The 23,910-nt window shown below is 47.4% G+C and overlaps 1 protein-coding gene across 1 annotated transcript in view; it reads right to left on the bottom strand.

Annotated features, from left to right (window-relative positions):
* The window catches only part of GPC3 (glypican 3), a 103,500-nt gene that overhangs the window by 2,885 nt on the left and 76,705 nt on the right, over positions 1-23,910 (bottom strand). The window contains exons 5-7 of the mRNA XM_070951932.1: positions 20,541-20,666; positions 18,613-18,733; positions 11,447-11,609 (exon numbers count right to left, since the gene is read on the bottom strand). Of these exons, the coding sequence (XP_070808033.1) occupies positions 11,447-11,609; positions 18,613-18,733; positions 20,541-20,666 (410 nt within the window). The remainder of the gene's footprint in view (positions 1-11,446; positions 11,610-18,612; positions 18,734-20,540; positions 20,667-23,910) is intronic.

The raw sequence follows: 23,910 nt of genomic DNA, 5'->3' as shown, positions 1-23,910 counted from the left end.
TTCTCTACCGTCCCCTTCTTCTTTTGCCCTCAATCTTTCCCAGCATTAGGCTCTTCTCCAGGGAGTCCTTCCTTCTCATTAGGTGGCCCAAGGATTTGAGTTTCCTCTTCAGGATCTGGCCTTCTAAAGAGCAGTCAGGGTTGATCTCCTCTAGGACTGACCGGTTGGATCGCCTTGCAGTCCAAGGAACTTGCAGGAATCTTCTCCAGCACCAGAGTTCAAAGGCCTCAATTCGTTGGTGTTCAGCCTTCCTTATGGTCCAACTTTCACAGCCATCCATTGCAACTGGGAAAACCATCACCTTGACTATACGCACTTTTGTTGGCAGGGTGATGTCTCTGCTTTTTAGTATGCTGTCTAGATTTGCCATAGCTTTTCCTCCCCAGGAGCAAGTGTCTTTTAATTTCTTGGTTGCAGTCCCCATCTGCAGTGATCTCGGAGCCCAGGAAAATAAAATCTGTCACTCCATTTCTTCCCCATCTATTTGCCAGGAATTGGGAGGGCCGGGTGCCATGATCTTAGTTTTCTTAATGTTGAGTTTCAAGCCAACTTTTGCACTCTCCTTCTTCACCCGCATCAAGAGGCTCTTTAGTTCCTCTTCACTTTCTGCCATTAATGATGCCCATAGGAAGACATAAAAGATGGATGCACTTGGCTTGAACTTTCGGTTGCAGGAACTCTCTTGGGAAAGCAAGGCATGGATGGACACCGGTTCACAAGTGACGGTCCAGAGTTTCACAATGGTGGATGAAAAGGCAGAAGTCCATCCAAGGAGCGACTCCAGATCCATTTCACCCAGAATTGAAGGTGGCAATGCGGAGGCCAGTGTAGAAAACAGGAAGGGGGCCCCCTTTCCATTTTGCACGGATCCCCGGAGAGGCAAAATAAGGAGGATTAATTTCCTTTGACCCTCCGAGTGGACAGATCTATTCATCTCGAGTAGTATCCCCCCTTGGCCTTCAGAAGCGAATGGCCTACAAGACAAACCCTGCCAGGCCCCAATTCTTTGCACAGGAACTTTGCTTTTTTTTTTGCAACGCAGACCCGGCTTCTCTTCTGCGGGAACAGGCTGTGCTGGGCGCCTCCACCCCCCACAACTCACTCTGTGTCCTAGACCCCTTTTAGAAGGAGCAGTCACAAGAGAGATTGCCATGGTGAAGGGAGGCATCAGGCACCCACTCCTGCTCTGTTCCTCACTGCTGGTTCCTGGCAAAGCTACCCTGAAGTTCAGCCGCCTGCTTATTCCAGGAGATCTGCCTGCATTTCTGCTCCCCCCCGCCCCACCCAGAATTCGGCCAGGCTGTTTTGCAAAGTGGTCGCAGGTGCAAACATACCTCTGCGTGGCCAGATGGGCTCGTCAACTTTAGGTAGGTTCACGAGGGGTAGGAAATGGGCACCGACGAAGCCCAAACACACCCTGGTTTTCGTGCAAACTTTAAAAAACAGTAAAAGGCGAGCAAAAGTAAGATGGAATAAAATCCACGGAAATGGGGGGCGGGGAAAGGAAAGAGGGTGAATTCACTTCACCTTGATCTGCAGAACCACTCCTCCGTAAGGCGCCAAATCCAAACTTAAAAATATCTAAACTTGCGTTTAAACCTTGAGAGAGAGTGTTGTGTAACTCAACCGTGGTTCTAGAGAGTGAAGGCAGCTTTTCCAACAAGTGCCATCCAGGTGTTTGGACTACACCTCCCATCGCTCCCTGTTGTGACCTAGGCTCACTTAGTCATTACAGGACACAATTAGTCTCAAAACTATTTTATTATAACAGCTGAGAATTACTTCCTTCCCAGTTTAGTCCAAATTAATTCCAAACCAAGTCCTTCAGAAAAAGTCCTTTGGGCTTATCACAAACCTTTATCTTCTTTGGCACCCTGCCAGAGGCCTTTCTTGGCAAAGCCCCACTAAGTTCAGAAACAAGAGACACTGACTGGAAAACAGATTTAGCAACGTTGCTTTCCTACAAAGAGCCCCAGTGCCTTTGCTGCTCTTTTAAGCCTTATGGGAAGAGCCAATCATATCCTGGCCTTACTCCCAAGTTGTCCTTTTTGCTTTAGCTGCTCTTACCTTCTGGCAGCTCTGCACATGTGTGCACTAGGAAAGGCTCCTCCTGTTCCTCTGCCTCTCTACTGTCCAACTCTGGAGGCTCCGCAGTCCGCACACCACTCCCAGATGGCCCTGGCCCCATCTCTGCCTCAGATGCAGAGCCCTTGTCCGGGCCTTCCCCAGACTCCAGGACTGGCCCATGGTCCTCCCCAGCCTCCTCACTTTCCAACTCCGCTACTAGCTCTGTGGGCTGCTGGCAGACCACAAGAGCCCCCGGCTCACAAGCTAGAAGTTAGAAAGAATAGCTCAGCCTGACTGGAGGGCACCGCTTAATTGCAAGACTAACTTTCCGATTAAACTGAGCGTAAAGGGATAAAGACGTTCTACACTCGCACAGAGATAATTGGAGCTAGGAATCACAGGGCAGAAGAGCCACAGTGACTTCAGAATCTTCTCCTCTGCTGAGATATAATATAAATCTTCCCTAAATTCTCCATAATACAAAGATTGCACCACGCAAAAGGTGTGCAACTGAATTCAAAATTATTTTAGGCTTGTTATAATTGCACACAAATGTTTCCTTCCCTATTATCTACAATATAAGGGCATGACGCTAAAGACTGAACACCTTATAATCCTCTACTCTACGTACGCTGTGTCTGGAAGGAAACCAGCCTCTTATTAACAGGGTTAATATTAACAAATAATAGCCTTTAAAGCTGCAAAGGAATCTTAAAATCCAGGTGGGACACGAGCTAAACAATACACAAAAGAACAAAGAACTGGAAGGGGGGAAAAATACATCCACAAACAGCTGCATAACAATCCCAAGGATTTCATTTTGAGGGTAGGAAGTCGAGAGAGAGTATTGTGATCACATCCTAGAATCACAGAGTTGGAAGAAGGGACCTAAGAGGTCATCAAGTCCAGCCCCCTACACGAGTCATTCTGTCGTGCTCGATATTGCCGGCTTCCCTTTGAAAAACCCCAGTGAAAAGGAAGAAACCCACTTGGTGCAGTAAATCTATTTTGTATATATACCGTATATTGTATTATTCAATATACGGTATATTGAATAATTTCTTTCAAGGCCGCATTGGTGTGTCTCTAAATAATATCCTTAATTTTCTTGGATCTGTTTGTTTTGTTTCGTTTTTAAAGTAGATGCACCTTAACCGCCCTGAGTCCTTCGGGAGAAGGGTGGTATAAAAATTTAATGAATAAATAAAACAAAATAAACCCATGCAAACTTTCAGATTTTCAGTCTGGGAATTTCTCCGGGGTCCATCTGAAAGCTCCCACTGATCGCCTTGAATGCTCCAAATTAGCCCAACTCATTTCAATGTCCCCATTCCAAGCGGTGCCGTCATCTGGAATTTCTTAATGGCCTTTGGAGGTGGGGAAAAAAAGGCTTTTTATGCCTGCCACAATCTTGGTTTTCATTCTTACCTAACTCCTTCGCTGAGATGTTGCAGCCAACACAAACTTTGACCGGTGAAATAATGTATAGATCCTTGAATGAAAGGAGCTTAGCCGTTCCTCGGGCGGCTGTTATTTTAAAGCCCAAATAACGTGGGTTTTCTCCCAAGCGAGGAGACAAAAGGAGGGGGATGCAGAATTCACCCACGCCCTGGATGAAAAGGGCCTTGCAACAGGCAGCGGGGCACGTAATGAGTCCATTATGCGGAGCATGAAAAGAGAGGCTTTTCAGGGAAGGAAACGGGGCATTGTGGTCTTGTCTTAGCAAAGATCTTGCTTCAGAATTTCGTTCTGTTTTACATGCCGTCCCTTCCTTTAAAAACACCACTGCCCCCCACCCCACCCCCCGACCGCGGTAAAGGACAAGGCAAAATGCTCATTTGGGAGATGGGACCCAAACCAGCTTCTGTAGGAGCATGTCCTCTTATGAACCCATCCGCACCACCAAAAGACAACCAGGTGCCAGAAAAAGGGACAACCAAGTTCAAGGCCACACTCAGCCCCGGGAAATATTTGGGGGGGGGGAGAAGAGTCTGTAAAATCCGGGGTGACTTACTTAACAACCATCTCGCTTAGCAATGGAAATTCGGGTCCCCTTGTGGTCATAAGCCGAGGACTTCCTGCACACGTAGGCAGGATTGTAGAGGTGGGACTTGCAGAAAAGAGAGCTGGTTGTTTTTTGGATGCAAAGGAAACCATCTCCCCTCCTCCCCCATCTGGACCAGGGAAGGGTCTTCAGAATGGCAGGGAAAGAGGGTGAGAAGGACAGCGGTCGTTTTGAGGGTTGCGGGAGAATTCCCCAGCAAGTCTTTGGCTGGGTGCATCAACCCTGTGGTTAAGGTGAATTTTCAGAGATAGCAAAACTCCCAACAACTGGAAAGGTCTCAGCATTGAAAGCTGGAGGACAGGAGAGAAAGGACCATAAATGGAGATGGAGGAAACAAAAGCCAAATCTGCCCTTTGGGAGGAAAGGCAGATTTTGTTCTGTTGAGCCAGGAAGTCCCACTTGGAATGAAATGCTGGGATTTCTCTCTCCTGAAACACCTGGCCAGCCATGAGCCTTAACCAGCTGTGCTTGTTCATCCCAGGAGAGCTTCCAGATCGAGATTTCCTTTTTCAAAAAAAGAAGAAGAAGAAGGATGTTGTGTTCTTATTGTGTTCTTATTTGGAAAGAAGGGAGGCCGGAGATTGGAGGCGTAGAAGAAGCTTTGCATTTCGACTGACCCCCAACTCTGAGTTCGGCCATGAACAGTTGTGATCAGGAACTACTGCAAACCCCCGTGAGAGATGCAAGACACCCAGAACACAAAGGGATGCGACACTAAGCCAGATTTGCAGACCAACCTGGTTTACTATATCAAAATATATCAATATATATATTTCAATATACGGTTTAGATGAAGATAGACAGATGATGAGAGAGAGAGAGAGAGAGAGAGAGACAGAGACAGAGAAACAGATAGAGAGAGAAAGAGACAGAGAGAGGGGGGAGAGAGACAGAGACAGAGACACAGAGAGAGACAGAAACACACAAAGAGAGACAGAGATGGAGAGAGAGACAGAGAGAAAGGGAGAGAGAGGGGGGGAGGGAGGGAGGGAGAGAGAACAGAGACAGAGACGGAGACGGAGAGAGAGACAGAGAGAGAGAGAGAGAAGGAGAGAGAGAGAAAGAGAGACAGAGAGAGAGAGAGACCAGAGACAGAGAAAGAGAGAGAGGGGGAGAGAGAGAGAGGGAGGGAGAGAGAGAAAAAGAGAGAGAGATGGAGGGAGAGAGAGAAAGAGACAGGCAGGCAGTGTGTGTTTTAGCCTGCATTCATTTTAGAAAGCTTTTACAATTATTATAAAGTGGTTTGGGATTGTATTTTTTTAAAATAATAAGTCCTTTAACCAGGATAAAAGCAAAAGTAAAAACAAAAAAGAAAGGGTATTTTTGGGGAGGGGGTAATGAGACTCGAAATCCCAAGAGAAGCAGTAGTAATATTAGCAGCTTCAGCCATGACAAATGAGTTCAGAGCAGTGGGGTGGGAAGGATTTTTGCTTTCTTAAGTCTCACACACGTGTGGTGTCCCTGTGTGCGTGCACACACATCTGAAAAAAGGAGGAGAGCAACATGGCAAAATTTTCCGTGGCTTAACTGAGTTTTGGTGCAATGCGGACTTCTGAGCAGGGCCGAGGGTCCCCCGGACGTCCTTGGGCCAGAGAGCCAGGACAGCCCCAGATATAAAATCCAGGATTGACTGGAGGAGCAAACCAAGTGCACCTGAAGCTGCTCGGAGTGGAACAGCAAATGATGGTGCGGGGAAGGATATTACTAACTTCCCCCAAATAGCTGCTGACGTCCCACTGGGCCACCGGAGGGAATTGCAAATAGAAACAGGAAAAAACACCTCCTGCCCCTTCCCAAAAAATATCCTTCAGCGACAGCTGCTGAGAAGGGCAGATTCTTCACACCTGAACCCCCGGCTGAATCCTTGGGACTCCCCCAGTCCTTAAATAGGAACCAGGTGGAGGCCACGAGCGAGTGGATTGGCAAAGGTGGGGCACAGGAGCAAAGAACGGTGGGTGGGGGCGGAATGGTCTTCATGCTGTCATTATTCCAAGCCAGCAGTGGAATATAGTCATTGTAGTTCAGCCTATCCGGAGAAGTTGGGAAGAGCTGGGCCCTTTTCTACAACCTCTTCAGCCGAAAAAAATGCTTTTAAAAGTAAACAAAAAAAGCGTCTGATGATCGCGCGGCTCAGCTGGGATCGTTAAAGGGATCATCAGCTGATGATCCTAGCTGAGTTGCCTGATCGGCAGAGGTTTTTTTTTCTTTTAAATGCCTCTGACGATCCCAGCTGAGTTGCCTGATGGGCAGAGGCTTTTAAAAGAAAAAAAGCCTCTGCCAATCAGGCAACTCAGCTGGGATGGTCAGAGCCTTTTGAAAGCATTTTTTTACAACCTCTTCACCGAAGAAAAATGGTTTTAAAAGAAAAAAAATGGCCATGCCCACAGAACCGGTAGTAACAAATTTTAGATTTCACCACTGCTTCAAAGCAAACAAAACTAGAAAAGTCTTGAGGTGGTCCAAGGAAAATTTAAAAAGGGAAGAGAAAAAGAAAGCAAAAAGTTGTTTTCTTTTTTTTTCTCCTGATACATTTTACAAGTGGACGGAGAAATCTCAATTTCCTAGCGAGGTCCTCTTCCTTTAAAAAAACACGCCAGTGGGAGATAACAAACATTTCAGCAAATGTATAAACACGTCTGGAACGAAAAGGTTCTCAGGGGAAACCGATCCATTTGGCGTTTGCATTCAGCTTCTCTCCCGTGTTAGGCGTAGAATTAACATCTTGTAAAACAGCCAGCTACTTCAACTTGCCTGTGATTCAAAACGCTAGGAGGAGCCCAAAAAACATAGTGCGGACCAGGGTGTGCCGTGCTTTGGGTTCAAAGCAAAAAAGTTGCTTTAAAGGGACGCCCGAGTGTGCATTCGGTTAACGTCTCCTTAAATAAGCAGCGGCGTTTCACCGGGAGCCACGCAGACTCAGGAAAATATGCGTGGCTGATATTGATTTAGGCGCCTTAAAAGGAAAACTAATCTTAAAGGTAAAGGTTCCCGTCGCACATATGTGCTAGTCATTCCCACCTCTAGAGGGCGGTGCTCATCTCCGTTTCTAAGCCGAAGAGCCAGCGCTGTCCGTGGTCATGTGGCCGGCATGACTCAATGCCAAAGGCCCACGGAACGCTGTTCCCTTCCCACCAAAGGTGGTCCCTATTTTTCTACTTGCATTTTTTACCTGCTTTCGAACTGCTAGGTTGACAGAAGCTGGGACAAGGGACGGAAGCTCACCTCATTACGCGGCAGTAGGGATTCGAACTGCTGAACAGCTGGCTGGCTGAGGAATTCTGGGAGTTGAAGTCCACAAGTCTTAAAGTTGCCAAGTTTGGAGACCCCTGCAGTAAGTCATGCCAGTTGTTAAGCAGGTCACCACGTGCCCAGTTATTTTACTTTGGTGGCACCCGTTAAGCAAACGCCCAATGGATTTTTTTTTCCCTTTTGCTGAAAACCAGAAATAAACGGCGTTTTTTTGCTCCACAACATCAGGAACCGTGGTCACGTGACCTGAAGTGGCTGCAAAAACAGCTGTAAACAGCTGGTTGCCAAACACCACACATGCGATCCGGGGATGGCTCTCAGAACATTGAAACTCTTCTCTTCCTTCTGTCTCCTTTTTGTTCCTTTTAACGAAGGATGGAAATTAAGGCGCCCGCTTATGAGCCCTTGGAGCAGAAAATGCCCTTGAACCCTGCCACGGTGGGGGAAGTTCTGGCCCCACCTGGTCAGCACGGAGTGGCCGTCAGAGAGGGCAAAACGGCAGCTTCCCTTGGGAGAGTCCCAGGTTTGGGGACTTCTGGTTTTGGGGACCTCAAAGCAGGAAGCAAAACCCAGCCAAGTAGAGAGGTTTTTTGGATGGATGCTTTTCATTTGACAAGAGTGAAATTGTAGCTGTGGGAACAAGAGTTGCTGGCAGGGAAGATCGAGAAGAGGAAAGGGAGAGGAGAGGCTGTTCCCTCCCACCCAAGGGGAATCCTATGCAGACGGACCACGGAGCAGAAGTCGACGTTTTTCGATCCTGAAAACCTTTAAAAATAAGGAAAGGGGGGAGGGGGCAGGGAGGGGAACCATCTCCAGCGAGACCGCAGCGTAAAGCATTGCTTCCAGAGACATCCCTATGCGCAGTCTGATCTTCTGCAGGACCAGTTCCCAGTCTGAAGGTGCTCCACGGTTCGCTCGCGCGCTCTTTTGCGCATGCGCAGATCATCATTTATGATGTCGGGGAGGGTGGGCAGAGCCGCCCGCTGATTTTACTACCGGTTCTATCGAACCGGACAGAACCGGGAGCAACCCACCACTGTCACCAGACATGTTTGTCATGCCCTCTCCTGCCCTCTCCTCCTTCTCTTCTCCTTCTCCTTCTCCACCTCTTCTTTCTTCTCCTCTTCCTCCCCTCCTTTTCCTCCTTCCTTCTCCTCTTCCGCCTCCTGCTCTTCTCCTTGACCTCTTCTTCTTTCTCCTTTTTTTCCCCCTCCTCTCTTCTTCCTTCTCCTTCCTTCCCCTCTTCCTCCTCCTCCTTGTCTCCTCCACCTCTTCTTCCCCTCCTCCTCCTCCTCTCCTCTTCTTCCTTCTCCTCTCCTCTTCCTCTCCTCCTCCTCTTCTTCCTTTTTTTCTTCCCCCTCCCTCTCCTCCTCCTCCTCCTCCTTCCCCCCTTCCCACCACAAACCGCCTGTCTGCCTTTTGACACCACTGGTGTGTCTCCAGACCAAAACAGGATGAATATCCAGATTGTAAGCAGGCCCCACACAGCCCTCCAGATCTGGCATGACACCTAATTCACACAATCGGGGATGAGCGACACAAGCCAACTCCGCCTGAAGAGCCACCCTGGAACTCTGTTTCCTATAAACACAACCCTTTCTGACAGGCTAAAAAGTCTGCTTGGAAATCTGCTCACTCGTAAGCTGGGACGGAAACAATGCTCCAGTCATTGAGTTAATTCAGGATTTCCGGCTTTGTTCCTTCCCGTATTCCCTTCCCACGACAAAGGTACTAACAGGGCCTGCAAATATATTCATTTTGGTCATTGCAAGAAGCATCAGTTTTATGACTGTTCTCTATTAAGGACCATCCGTTCCACGGTTTGGTCCCCGCGGCCCAACAGAAGCCCCTCTCCTGCCTCAGTAGCCGAGTGGCTGTTTCTCTCCCCATCCCCACCCATGGATGCCAGGGGACGGCTGGGGAAAAGGCACCTGGGGCCAGGACACTTCCAGGGTAGCACTCCCTGGCCAAGGAGGCTCAGCCAGATTTCTTCAGCTACTAATTAGCCCCCAAGAATGTCTTACTTCTGGTCTCATCTTCTGGGTCTGCCTACCCACCCTTTTAAGTGTGCTATAAATCAATTTTTAATTGGTGTTGCGTGTTTGTTTTGTTGTCGACTGCCCTGAAATTTGCAATAGATAAATTGGTAGCTTGAAAGGCAAAGATGATAAAAAAAACCGCAGGATCCTGAAGTGTGCTGAGAACATGGCTTAACTCCTTGCTTTCTCTTCTCTTCTTTTGTCTTCTCTCTCTCTCTCTCTCTCCCACATCAGCCCTTTTGCTTAGAACAATGAGGACTAGAATCCTTCCTTTCTCTCATTCACCCTTCCTCCCTCCCTCCCTCCCTCCCTCAACTCACTTCCTTCCTTCCTTCCTTCCTTCCTTCCTTTCCTTCTTTCCTCTGAATGTCCCAACCATCCAAGGGAGCTGAAGAAAAACAACTACCAACAACTACCCCACCAATTATGTTCTCCGACGAACCACGTTCTCCGGGGAGCCACCGCAATGGTTGTTCTGCCCGCCTGCAAAACCATCAGCAACCCCCTCCCCTTCCCCCCCCCCTCTGCTAATGAACTGCAGGTAGGGCAGGCTGCTAATTTGGAGCAGAGCAGCCGAGATGGAAGATGATTTCCAAAATTCTCGACCGTGTGATCCCAAAGAGCCTACAATTTCCCTCCTCTTCCTATCTCATCCCGGGGGGTGGGGGAAAGGGGGGGGGGGGAGAGAAAAACGATGGGAAGCTTTTTGCTTGAGAAATCCAAGTGAATTGAAAAAGGGGGCTCAACCCCAGCTGGCCGGCTCTTCTTCCCGCAGCTGCAGCTCATTAAGAAAGAAAATGTCGTGAGATCGAATCACGGTTTGGTCTTCAGGAGGCTGGATGAAAACTCTCCTTAGGAAACCCACCGGGGTCTCCTCCTTCCAACCTGGATAAGATAACACCAGCTCTGGCTTCCCCAGGTCCTTCATCCTCAGAGGCTTTGACTTATGGAATAAGGAGGTGCAGGCCTGCATGTGTGAGCACACTCATACACACACACACACAGACACACAAAAGTAATCTGACAGGCAGCACCCTCTCTGCTTCCACTCACAAAGTGCCAGGTAATTGTGGCAGATCAAGGGGAGGAGAGAATTGATGGGAGCATCTGGACTCATTGGAAACATTTCTATATTTCTCCTCTTTCAACTTGAAAGCTCCCAGGACCGATTCTTTCCAGGCTCTCAGGTGCTTTCGGTCGTGGGAAAAAAATGGGAAACTGGAGCTTTGGTACCTGAAGGGAAGGTGTAGTAGTCCAACATTCACCGTGTGTGAGGTCAGCCAGGGGAAGGAAGGAAGGAAGGAAGGAAGGAAGGAAGGAAGGAAGGAAGGAAGGAAGGAAGGAAAAGAAAGAAAAGAAGGAAGGAAGGAAGGAAGGAGGGGAAGGAGAAGGGGAAAGGAAAGGAAAGGAAAGGAAAGGAAAGGAAAGGAAAGGAAAGGAAAGGAAAGGAAAGGAAAGGAAAGGAAAGGAAAGGAAAGGAAAGGAAAGGAAAGGAAAGGCTCTAGTTTCTTGGAAATTCTTGCTATATTTTTTTATTAGGATATGGTAAATAGTTGTGTTTTCCTAACACTTCCCCCAAAATAGGCCACTAAGAGGGATATCTGTTTTTTGTTTTTTTTTTAAAAAAAATCACCATTCCTGCCACCAGAGAAGCTCCAAACATGTCAGATATGGTAGAAAGAGCAGAAACTCAAATCCGTAGCTTCAATGCTTGGATTCTATCCCTTCCCTGATCTGTTCCTGCCGCCCACATGCTCCTTCCACCCTCTTCGCAATGGCGGCTGCGGACAGACTCTCCGGGTTTGGCGTCACACTTACGACTGCACGTTTCTCTTAGCGACTATGGGTGGCTTGCTTCATGACCCTCGTAAAAACGGCCATAAATCAAGTCCAGTCATGCAGCGCTTCAACTTACAAACGCCAAGGACTTATGACCGAGATTCCAGTCCCCAACTACGGTCGTAAATTGAGGACTCCCTGCCATACGATCTCGACTGTCAAAGCACAGGCCCAATTCCCCATTTACCTGCCAAAAACCTTAATTGGTTCTTCACTTTCAATTCGCCGTCTCCAGAAGCCGCAGCCTCATTGCAGGCATCTTCATCATCGCAATCCCCACTTTCGGCCCCCTCCTCATCTTCAAGACGGTCCAGATTTTTCCGGCGAGAGGCAGACGTCCCTTTGAGCAGCTGGAAGGAGACACGTCAAGAGGGAATGGCTTCAGAGAAGGACAGAAAAACCACTTCTCTGTTTTGAGCCAGTCACTGGTGTGAGATCCAGGATGCTTCTGGGTTTATTTTTCTCAGAAAGGGTCCCAGAGCACCAGGGGAGATAACAAGGAGTTTCCAATTTTATTTTTTTCCTTTCTCTTTTTAATACCCCGCCTTTATTATTTTAACTCAAAGTAGTGAACATATCCCATGCAACTTCCTCCTCCTATTATCCCTATAACAACAGCCCTGTGGAGTAGGATGGACTGAGAGAAAGAGGGACCTGCCCAAAGTCATCCAGCTGACTTTCATAAGAATAGAATAGAATAGAATAGAATAGAATAGAATAGAATAGAATAGAATAGAATAGAATAGAATAGAATAGAATAGAATAGAATAGAATAGAATAACAGAGTTGGAAGGGACCTTGGAGGTCTTCTAGTCCAACCCCCTGCCTAGACAGGAAACCCTACACCATTTCAGGCAAATAGTTATCCAACCTCTTCTTAAAAACTTCCAGTATTGGGGCATTTACAACTTCTGGAGGCAAGTTGTCCCAGTGTTTAATTGTCCTCACTGCCAGGAAATTTCTCCTTAGCTCTAAGTTGCTTCTCTCCTTGATTGGTTTCCACCCATTGCTTCTTGTCCTGCCTTCAGGTGCTTTGGAAAATAGCTTGACTCCCTCTTCTTTGGGGCAGCCCCTGAGATATTGGAAGACTGCTATCATGTCTCCCCTGGTCCTTCTTTTCATCAGACTAGACATAAGGCAGAACTAGAACTCACCGCCTCCCGCTTTCTGGCTTGATGCATTAACCACTAGGCCAGGGGTGAAACCTACTTACCTTCCCTACCGGTTAGGAAGTGCGTGCTTGGACGCAGAGGGTTAAAAAAAAGGTTAAAACCAGGAAGTAACAACGACCAGGTGAGTGGGTGGAGGCTCGCGCTGCTGCCACTACCGGTTCTCTGAACCACCTGCCGTCGCCGCTACCGATTCAGCCGAACCGGGCTGAACTGGTAGCATTTCACCCCTGCACTAGGCCAATCTGGTTGTTTTCACGTAGACAAGAGCTGGACCCAGAAGCAACACCCAGCTCCTTTGAAACAACCCTGTGGTTTCCTCTCTTCCCACACAGACCTACCTCTGACGGTTTCTCTGATTTTAAATAACTGCGACCAGGGGGAGCTGCTGCTTTGATTCGGTGTCCTTCTGCGGGACGAGGCGGGAACCCGGAAAAGGCCATAATCAGCATGCAGAAGGGCACGATAAGCAGGTTTCAGCCTAATGACCATTTACGCAGCTGCAAGAGTTTAAGTGGCAAAGCTAGCCTCCAAGCGTTGCCAAACCAAAACGGTGGACAGAGAGGCAGACAACACAACTCAGAAGCAAGTCAGCCAAGTCCGGGCAGGACCTGTGTGTGTGTCATCAAACAGAACACACACAGCCTTCTCCACATCAACGTGGTAGACCTCCTATCAGGTTGAAGTGAGGACTCCCCAATCCACTCCAAGACATGGCAACCTCAAGCACCTAGTAAGTGTTTGGCCTACCTACCTGAGATGACGGGTGAGCTGAGGGATGCCAGTTTTGTGATGTTTATCACATGGCATCTGCCTCAGAGCGTAGGGCATCGTGGGTGGCAGAAATTGGCCAGAAAATGTCTGACACACTACACTTAACACTGTCAAACTATAGCTTGTTTAACCAGGGTTTGTGGGATGAAACATGTTGCTGAGCTCAGGCACAATCACATTAAGCCAAAATCATGGCTTACAGACCACCGTTGACAAGGTCCACACACAGGGTCTTGCTATAAGGTAAAGGTTCCCCTCGCACCTATGTGCTAGTCGTTCCCGACTCTAGGGGGCAGTGCTCATCTCTGTTTCAAAGCCAAAGAGCCAGCGCTGTCCAAAGATGTCTCCGTGGTCATGTGGCCAGCATGACTCAACGCCAAAGACGCATGGAACACTGTTTCCTTCCCACCACTATTTTTCTACTTGCATTTTTGACCTGCTTTCGAACTGCTAGGTTGGCAGAAGCTGGGACAAGTCATAGGAGCTCACCCCATTACGCGGCACTAGGGATTCGAACCGCCGAACTGCCGCCCTTTCGATCGACAAGCTCAGCGTCTTAGCCACTGAGCCACTGCGTCCCTTGCTATACTTACTTTTTAACTATGTTTACACGCTCTGGTTCACCTTTGTTGCAAATCCAAGCACCGTGCTTTGCAAGCCACCAAAAAAACCTCAAGCCAGTAGGATTCCAGCTCGTGTGAAGTGTGAAGCCAGCTTCATATTAAAAGCAATCTCCCCCAGTGGAGGCCATCTTCCATTAAACCCAGAAATAAATAAATAAATAAATATATATATATATATATGTGTGTGTGTGTGTGTGTGTGTGTGTGTTTTCTGAGGTTTTCACGGGTGTTTGTATGTAGGTCTTTGGTTATTCGGGTTTTCTCCCGCGTAAAATTGGAGGTTTCTTGGCAAAGTTTTGACGAAGTCTCATTCGTCATCTTCAGGCTGGTGTTCTCGGCTTCGTGCTTCTGCGATCACACACATTGCTCCTAGAAGCACGAAGCCGAGAACACCAGCCTGAAGATGATGAATGAGACTTTGTCGAAACGTTGCCAAGAAACCTCCAATTTTACGCGGGAGAAAACCCGAATAACCGAAGACTGACATATATATATATATATATATATATATATATATATATATATATATATATATATATATATATATACACACACACACACACACACACACACACACATGTTTTTCTTCTAGACAGGTTTTCCCTACGTAACCAAGGTTTTTTGTAGCTCCAGCTCCAGTTACGTAGGGAAAACCTGGCTAGAAGAAAAACACACATAAACCCTACGAAGAAGTAAGAAAATTGATATATATATATATATATATATAATCAGCCGAGAGCCACTGATGAATAATAAAAGCAACTGTGCCATTTCAATAAACTCTAAGGGGCACCCTCCTACTCGCCCAAACATTAAACATACAACAAAACCAGCCGATGAGACTTCAATGGTTGAGTGATGAAGGAGAATTTCAAAAGGATGCCGGAGCCTCTTCTTAAAAGAAGGGACTTGGTTTGAAATTGGTCAGAGGAAAGGCAGAGATAGCTAGATAGCTCTGAATTAGTATTTCTATTCTTCTCGAGGCATGGAACGTCTCCTTTAATTGAGTCTGCATGACCGAAAAGGCATTTAATAAAAGGAGACATTCCAAGGGCTGCACTGAAGATATTTGGCATACTTTTCCAGAACTTTGGAACTATCAATCAAGCTTAGAGGTTGAGAAAGTTGATAAGGGCTTTGCAGCTAAAACAACACCCAGAATTGAAGGGGGGAATGAGAAGCGAGGGGATGGATGGGTGGGTCGAGACGTAGAAGAGAACAAGCCAGAGAAGAAGATGGGAATTCGCTCTCCTCTTCCATTCATTTGCTTGTCCTTCTCATGACCTCTTTCATCTCAGGGGGAAAAACAACAGGGCAGGGCAGGGGTGCTATTCAGCAGGTTCTGACCAGTTCTGGAGAACTGGTAGCGGAAATTTTGAGGAGTTTGGAGAACCGGTAAATACCACCTCTGGCTGGCCCCACCCCAGTGGTGGGTTTCAACATTTTTTTACTACCGGTTCTGTGGGTGTGTCTTGGTGGGTGTGGCATGGCTTGGTGGGCGTGGCAGGGGAAGGATATTGTAAAATCTCCATTCCCATCCCACTCCAGGGGAAGGATACTGCAAATCAGTATCCCAATCCGCCGAGACTCGGGAGGCAGAGAATAGATGGGGGCGGGGCCAGTCAGAATTTTTACTACCGTTCTCCGAACTACTCAAAATTTCCCCTACCGGTTCTCCAGAACTGGTCAGAACCTGCTGAAACCCACCTCTGCCCTGCCCCCCATCTATTATTTGCCTCCCGAGTCCCAGTTGATCGGGAGGAAATGGGGATTTTGCAGTATCCTTCCCCTGGAGTGAGGAGGGAATGGGGATTTTGCATTATCCTTCCCTTGCCACGCCCACCAAGCCACGCCCACCAAGCCACACAATGCCCATAGAACCGGTGGTAAAAAAATTTGAAATCTACCACTGGGTCAGGGTTGTTTCTCTGGCTAGCATCTTCTTGCTAAACTGGATGTCTCCAATCTTCTGAAGTGTAACTGTCCCTCTTCCACAGTTCCCATGTTGGGAAGCAATCATGGGAATTGCGATTTTTTTTTTTTACTCTTCTGAAAGGAACCACACAATCATACATGGGGGAAGGCTCTGCTGGTTGTGTGCTGGATCAGTTCGCGCATCATGTTGTATTTAGAACCACGACGGAGCAGATAAACCATAATAGCTGAGTTCCCACAACCCTTAAAGCCCTGCCTAAACCATGATGTGCCCCAGTCATGATATTGGCATGCGCTCTTTTGCATAAGCCCTGACACAGGGCGGTGATGTAGAAGTCGGTCTATGTTAACCCCCAGTCTGTGAGCTGACGGATGGATGGATGGATGGATGGATGGATGGATGGATGGATGGATGGCTCGATAAACAAATTTGGTTAATTGCTGCGGTGTGTTGCAAGACGCCCAGAGCCAGCTTCCTTTTTTCTTGTTTACTTTTGACACACTCCTGTTAGGTTGATAAATGCCCTCACATGTGGTGGGCTCCTCAGAGAGTGGTCTGCTCCCTTTGAAATCCAAGAGGGGATGCCAAGGTGTCGAAGGAAACACCAGTCTGCTGGACAGCTGGGGAAAAGAGGGCTTGGAGGGGAGGATGACAACAGAGGCAACCACCTCTCCAGCAGAGCCCAAGATAACTTTTCTATCTCAAACCCTGGCAAAGAATTGCACATTGGCAAAAAAAAAAAAAAATCAAAACATAAAATACAAATTAGATGGACATGACCTTGTAGACGACCCTCACTCTGTCAAGGACCTTGGAGTACTTATCTCAAAGGATCGAAGCACCAGAGCTCACTGTAACAGCATTGCCAAAAAGGCATTAAGAGTTGTTAACCTAATCTTGCATAGCTTCTTCTCTGGTAATATTAAACTACTAACTAGAGAATACAAAACCTTTGCTAGACCAATTCTCGAATACAGATCATCTGTCTGGAACCCGCATTGCATATCGGACATTAATACAATCGAGAGAGTCCAGAGATATTTTACGAGAAGAGTCCTCCATTCCTCTAACCGCAAGAAAATACCTTATTCCACCAGACTTCAAATTTTGGGCTTAGACAACCTAAAACTACACCAACTTCTGTCTGACCTACGCGTTGTACATAAAATTATCTGCCACAATGTCCTTACCTGTCAACGACTACTTCAGCTTCAACCACAACAATACACGAGCAAATAATAAGATACAAACTCAAGGTAAACCACTCCAAACTCGATTGCAGAAAATACGACTTCAGCAACAGAGCGGTCAATGCCTGGAATGCACTACCTGCCTCTGTAAAGGTGGTCCCTATTTTTCTACTTGCATTTTTTACCTGCTTTCAAACTGCTAGAAGCTGGGACAAGTAACGGGAGCTCACCCCGTTACGCGGCACTAGGGATTCGAACTGCTGAACTGCCGTCCTTTCGATCGACAAGCTCAGCGTCTTAGCCACTGAGCCACCGCGTCCCTATAGCCCCTCTTATTCCTCCTTAAAACAATACAAAGCTTTGTGACCTTTCAAGAGGCACAAGATTGACTAGACCAGGGGTCTTTAACCTTGGCAACTTTCAGACCTGTAGACTTCAATTCCCAGAATTCCTCAGCCAGCTTTGCTGGCCCAGAAAAGGGAAGGACCCGTGTTGCAAATAAAGAGATAGGTGGATTTGACTGACCCCTCAAAGATCTGTGAGGCTATGGAGGGCTTGAAATATTTCCCAAGTTTAATTTCTGTGTAACCTCTGGGGGGAAACATTTCCCTTCCAACCAGCTCAACCAGCCCCCTCCTCCCAATTCCATCTTTTCTGCAAAGCCCTCCCTGGAAATGACTTATGAATTGCAAATTAGGGAGATGGGTGTTTGATCTCCCTCCTTTAACCCCCTCCTGCCCCTCCCCCCTCTCCAGCCCCATTTATCTCTCTTCACGCTTAGAAATGGAATAAACCCCTTGCCCCTCCCCCCAAATCGCTTTGCATGGTTCTTATAATGGCTTTCTCCAAGGCGGGTAATTAGGGAGGGGGGTTTCTAAATTTGGAAAGAAATGCATGGCCCCTTATTATGAAGTGGGTCTGGAACAGCAGAGCTTAATACTGAATAAGTAGAAGTTTACGCTGGACATAATCGTAAATAAAATCATTTGGACATTAGCCTTGCAGAAAAAGCCCGGAGCTCCAGGTCAAACCAGAGCACTTTCAATCTCTTCTAGTCTTCTACAACTCCCCACATATTTTAGCTTCAACTTTTTCACTGGGATCTCCCCCATGAATTAATGGGGGGAGAGAGGGAGGGAGGAAGGAAGGGAGAAAGGAAGGGAGAAAGAATAAGGAAGGGAGGAATGGAGGGAGAAAGAGGGAGGGAGGAAGGAAGGGAAGGAGAAAGAGGGAGGGAGGAAGGGAGAAAGGAAGGGAGAAAGAAGAAGGGAGGGAGGGGGAAGGAAGGAAGGGAGAGAGAGAGAGAAAGAAGAAGGGAGGGAGGGAGGGGTGAAGTAAGGAAAGGAGAAAGGAAGGGAGAGAGGGAGGGAGGGAGGGAGGGAGGGAGGAAGGAAGGAAGGAAGGAAGGAAGGAAGGAAGGAAGGAAGGAAGGAAGGAAGGAAAACTAACTAACCTGCAGAACGCTAAACCATGATTAGTGGTTTCAAAGCTCAGTATCATGTTTGCATGTTAATTTGCAATCAACCCAGCACGCCCCATAACTGCTTAGCCCCATGTGCAAACCCAGCCCAGCCCCTTCTCCCTGACCTTGGTAACCCCAACTCAACCACCTGCCCCACGTCCTGCCTCCAACCCCCCCAAGAGAAGGGAGCAGCACCCACCTGGTTTATATGTTTCAGCTTGTCAATGATCTGGCTAATGACCGGTTCGGGACCCCTGGCCTTCGCTTCATGCTGTCCCGACTGAGATCGGCCTCCGTTCCTCGTGGGTGGGTGGCTGTATCTGCAGAGGGAAGACCCCAAAGATCAGGGCACAAAGGAAATCACTGGGTTTCACTCTGCAGTCTCCCGAACCTGATGCCAGGAGGGGTCCAAGGTGGATGCCGAAGCAATGCCAGGTTGCCAGCTTCAATCTGGATTCCTTCCCGGACCTTCCCGGGGTTTGAAGCTGGATCCTTTCTGAATTCTTAAGACTCTAGGAAGGTTTGGTATCCCTCAGGCAGAGCTTAAAATATTCTGACTCCCGGATGGTCTTCTCAAGTCTGTGTTGGACTTCATAACCCATCCTCCACAGCCTCCCTTGCCCCTCCAATTCGCCCAGCAGTGGGTGGACCAAGAGTGAGCATGAGATTCTCCATACTCACTTGGAGAAGGAAGACCTTGGATGGCAGGGCAGGAGAATCCAGGAAAGGGAGTGGAAATCGGGGAAAAAGGGAACGCAGCGAAAGCTTGAAGAATCTAGAAAAGGTGTTGCTGAAACCTGGAAGGTGGGAAAGGAGGGGCTGAAGGGGGGCAAGCTTTGAACTCAGCCAAGGTCTTGAGGCCAGGCAGCTGTTCTCCTGGTGCCACCTGCTGGAATCGCTGCCCTGTTGCATGGCACACTGTCCTGCTACAATCATCACACTTGTGCACACCCACAAGTTAAGAGCAAACTGTTCAGTGGTGGGTTTCAAATTTTTTTACTATCGGTTCTGTGGGCGTGGCTTGGTGGGCGTGGCATGGCTTGGTGGGCGTGGCAGGGGAAGGATACTGTAAAATCTCCATTCCCTCCCCACTCCAGGGGAAGGTGACTGCAAAATCCCCATTTCCTCCTGATCAGCTGGGACTCGGGAGGCAGAGAATAGATGGGGGCGGGGCCAGTCAGAATTTTTACTACCGATTCTCCGAACTACTCAAAATTTCCACTACCAGTTCTCCAGAACTCGTCAGAACCTGCTGAAACCCACTTCTGAAACTGTTTCTTTGATGCAAAAACAACGACAACAACCCAGCAGCAAAAAGTGGAGGAAAAACAGTGGATGCAATTTTTCTTTCTTTTGCAACTAACATCACTTAAAAGACTTTGCTGAAGTTCCAGGAACCTACAGACCTGGGCAGGCTGACAAGAGGGAAGAAGAGAGGTTAAAAAAAAAAGCTACTTGGTAATTTGCTAATTGTAACTTTAATTAATTTGCTTCTCGAGCACCCAAAGATTGGATTGTTTATACCTAATTTTTTATATATATAAAATAACTTCTGAGAACTTAAATGTTCCCCTGACAATTTTTATTTTCCTAAGGCATAAACGATCCAATGAGCCTCTCCAGAGGTGGATGTTTTCTATCGATTTGCTGCCACTTGATTGTGATCCAGATGTTGGCAGGCCAGATCTAACAGCCCTGATCGAGATTCAATTGATGCCTTCTTGTGTTTCCATATGTGGGCTTCAACTCCCAGAATTCCCCAGCCAGCATGCCAGACAGACAGTAATTTCCCCTGAAGCTCAGATGTAGGGAAGAAAACATACAGATCTGGGAAGAGAAAAAAGGAGCCTCAAATTCAATTCCAGCTCCTGTTAGCTCTCCCTGGAAGCCCCCGAGACCTGTCCAATGTCTTCTCCAAGACTCCAAGATGCAGAAAGCTGAACATTTTGTCCATTACCATGTCCATCGACAATTGGCCAGTTTGGGCATTTGGAGGGCTTGTGCCCATTTCTGAGACATCCTGCTTAACACATTTGAAAGAGGGTTGGTGGAACAGAAGAAAAACGAAAATTTGGCCAACTGTAGGAATTCAAGAAAGGGGAAGGAGACGAGAATGGAAGAGATTACCTTTCCACCACTTCGTGTCCGTTCCAGCAGAAGGTATTGTTGTGCACTGTGGAACTGTGGCTGCAGATATATTCTGGCAAGCTGCTATAGAAGCCACTGTGGGCCCGCAGCTTAGTGACAAGTTCCCTGCAAGGAAAAAAACACACAAAAGTAGACTTGTAAGCAAAGCTACATAACTGCTTTACCTTTGCTCAAAAGCATAGGACCTTGTAGTAGATCTTCCCCAGTGGTGGGTTCCAAAATATTTTTTACTTCCGGTTCTGTTGGCATGGCTTGGTGGCCGTGGTTTGGTGGGTGTGGCTTGGTGGCAGTAGTGAAATCCAAATTTTTTTACTACTGGTTCTGTGGGCGTGGCTTGGTGGGCGTGGTGTAGCTTGGTGGGCATGGCTTGGTGGGCATGGCAGGGGAAGGATAGTATAAAATCTCCATTCCCTCCCCACTCTGGGGCCAGCCAGAGGTGGTATTTGCTGGTTCTCTGAACTACTCAAAGTTTCCGCTACCGGTTCTCCGAACTGCTCAAAATTTCCACTACCGGTTCTCCAGAACCTGCTGGATTTCACCCCTGCTTGGTGGGCGTGGCAGGGGAAGGATACTGTACAATCTCCATTCCCTCCCTACTCCAGGGGAAGGTTACTGCAAAATCCCCATTCCCTCCCGATCAGTTGGGACTCGGGAGGCAGAGGGGGTGGGGCCAGTCAGAGGTGGCATTTACCGGTTCTCCGAACTACTCAAAACTTCTGCTACCGGTTCTCCAGAACTGGTCAGAACCTGCTGAAACCCACCTCTGGACTTCCCAAATCCTGCATTACAGTACGGTGGGTTAAGATAACAGCTCATTTCATCCAATTGAAATGGTAGACCTGTGTTTTTCAACGTTTTGAGATGGGTGGACTTCAACTCCCAGAATTCCCGAGCCAGCCATTTCCCCCATGCTGGCTGGGGAACTGTGGGAGTTGAAGTTCACCCATCTTAAAAGTCGGCTAAAGTTGAGAAATCAATGCCAAGCTCAGACCACAAGATAGAAGGCAGGAATCTCCCACAATCCAGGAAGAGCTCACCTACCTGCCCCACTGTCATTAATAATTTAGGTTTATAAGTTGTTTGAGATTTCAAGGAAAATTCAGCCGTTGAAGGAAGATAGTTATAGTGGTAGACACGGATTTTCAAATGGTGTGTTATAATGCTGCTCTCTGCCACTAGATGGCACTAGAGCACTGTTGGAAATAAAGAACTCTGCCCGGAGTTTGAAAGCATATTTTTAATCCAATCCTTCCACACACAAAAAACACAATTGGGTTTAATCTGTCCCAATGCAACCAACATCTTAAACAATAACTCTTCTGGGGTGATATAATCTTCCAGGCATATAGCTATATATATGAAAAAAGCTACTTTATAAACTCTATTGATCCACTTAGCCTAGAATTTATGTGATTTTATTTTACTCAGAAGCTGGCCAGATAGGGAAAGAATCAAAGCAACAGGAAATTAAAAATGCATCATAAAAAAAATGCAATAAGCAGAGTAAAACGAGTGAGAAAGATTCCACGCAGACATATAACAACACTGGATTTCCTCAGCTCGCTCAACCTGTGGAGTTCCTGTTGGACGACCTGAAAGTGGAACCCAGAATCTACAAGGATTCTGGGTTCCATATATTCCCCAGGCACTTTTCTAAGTGGCTTTTCAGTGCAATTCCTGAACTTTCTATCTCTCTGGAGGCTGCATTTGGCAGAAAAAGCAAATTTGCCAAAGATAAGTGACATCATTTCCACCTGGCTAAAAATCTCAATTATGCATTTTTTATCTGGGAGAAATCTTGCAAATGTGGGGTGCTGATTTTTTGGGGGGGTACCGATTCATCAGCCCCAGGATGATGCAACTATTGTAAATACACGCTGGTTGTCAAACACCTGGATTTTGATCACGGGACTCTGGGGATAGTGCAATGGCCATTAAGTACCTTATGACTGGTTCTAAGTCCCTTTTTTCAGGGCCACCATAACTTGAAACACCCACTAAGTGTACAGCAGTCCTTGTAAGTCAAGGACTGCTGTACACAAAAGAGTGGAAGAAAGCAGGCATCCTGTCCTGCATATTCCCACCCAAGATGGTTAACTTCCACAAGCTAAATTGTAGAATCGCCCACTTAGGTAAAGTAAACTACTATACAAATTGTAGAATCGCCCACCCAAGAAAACATTTTTTTTTTAATCTTCCCTTTAGTGACCTCTGCCCTCTTACATTTCGGCAACTCAGCTCCATTTCTCATTTTCGCAGCGATAACATTGTGTGCAGTGGTGGGTTTCAAAAATTTTTACTACCAGTTATCTGGGTAGGGCTTGGTGGGCGTGGCTTGTTGGGCAGGGCAGGGGAAGGATACTGTAAAATCTCCATTCCCACCCTACTCCAGGGGAAGAATACTGCAAAATCCCCATTTCCTCCTGATCAGCTGGGACTTGGGAGACAGAGAATAGATGGGGGCAGGGCCAGTCAGAATTTTTACTACCAGTTCTCCAAACTACTCAAAATTTCCGCTACCGGTTCTCCAGAATTGGTCAGAACCTGCTGAAACCCACCTCTGATTGTGTGTGTGTGTTTGTTTGTGTGTGTTGCTTTTCAGACCTTCAGCTTGTGCTGCGTTTTAACGGACGGAGAAAAACCAACCTGATAGCTTCAGTTGCATTCTATTCCTGGGAGACCCGGTTTTTATGCTTATGTAGCACAACCTCCTGACAACGATTAGCTATCGGGCAACCCATAAATCTCAGAAATAAATAAAACAAGGTCTTGGCCTCGTGGGAAGCAGCCGCAGCAGACTCCCTGCCATTGCAAATGCATCTCTCTCCTGTGCACGTCGGCAGCCAGGAGGGGGTGCTCCGGACGAAGCCAGCAACTAACCGGGATCTAATCAAGCCAGCATGCAAATGAGGGGCCGAATAAGGACAGCGACTTTTCCCAGAAACGTGAAACCAACACTGCGCCTCGAAGTCGGGATGTCTTTAGGATGCAAAGGGGGGGGGAAATACTCCAGCAAGGCAACTTCACTCATTCTGTTTAAGACCTGCAAGGAGCGTTTTAAAGATATATTTTTTTGCATGCATAGAAATGATATGTGCAAACACACGCGTGCACGAATACACGCTCTATTCCTTTCTTCATCCACAGGATAGATAGATTAACAGAGTTGGAAGGGACCTTGTAGGTCATCTAGTCCAACCCCCCACTCAAACAGGAGACCCTACACCATTTCTGACAGATGGCAGCCCAGTCTCTTCTTGAAAGCCTCCAGTGATGAAGCTCCCACAACTTCTGAAGGCAACTTCTGTTCCATGGGTTGATTGCTCTCGCTGTCAGACAATTCCTCCTT

Source organism: Pituophis catenifer, unplaced genomic scaffold, assembly GCF_029215685.1.
Source record: "Pituophis catenifer annectens isolate HBS135680 unplaced genomic scaffold, rPitCat1.0.hap2 SCAF_11, whole genome shotgun sequence".
Taxonomy (NCBI): Eukaryota; Metazoa; Chordata; class Lepidosauria; order Squamata; family Colubridae; genus Pituophis; species Pituophis catenifer.
Note: the sequence above shows the minus strand (reverse complement) of the source record. Positions and strands in the feature narration are given on the sequence as shown.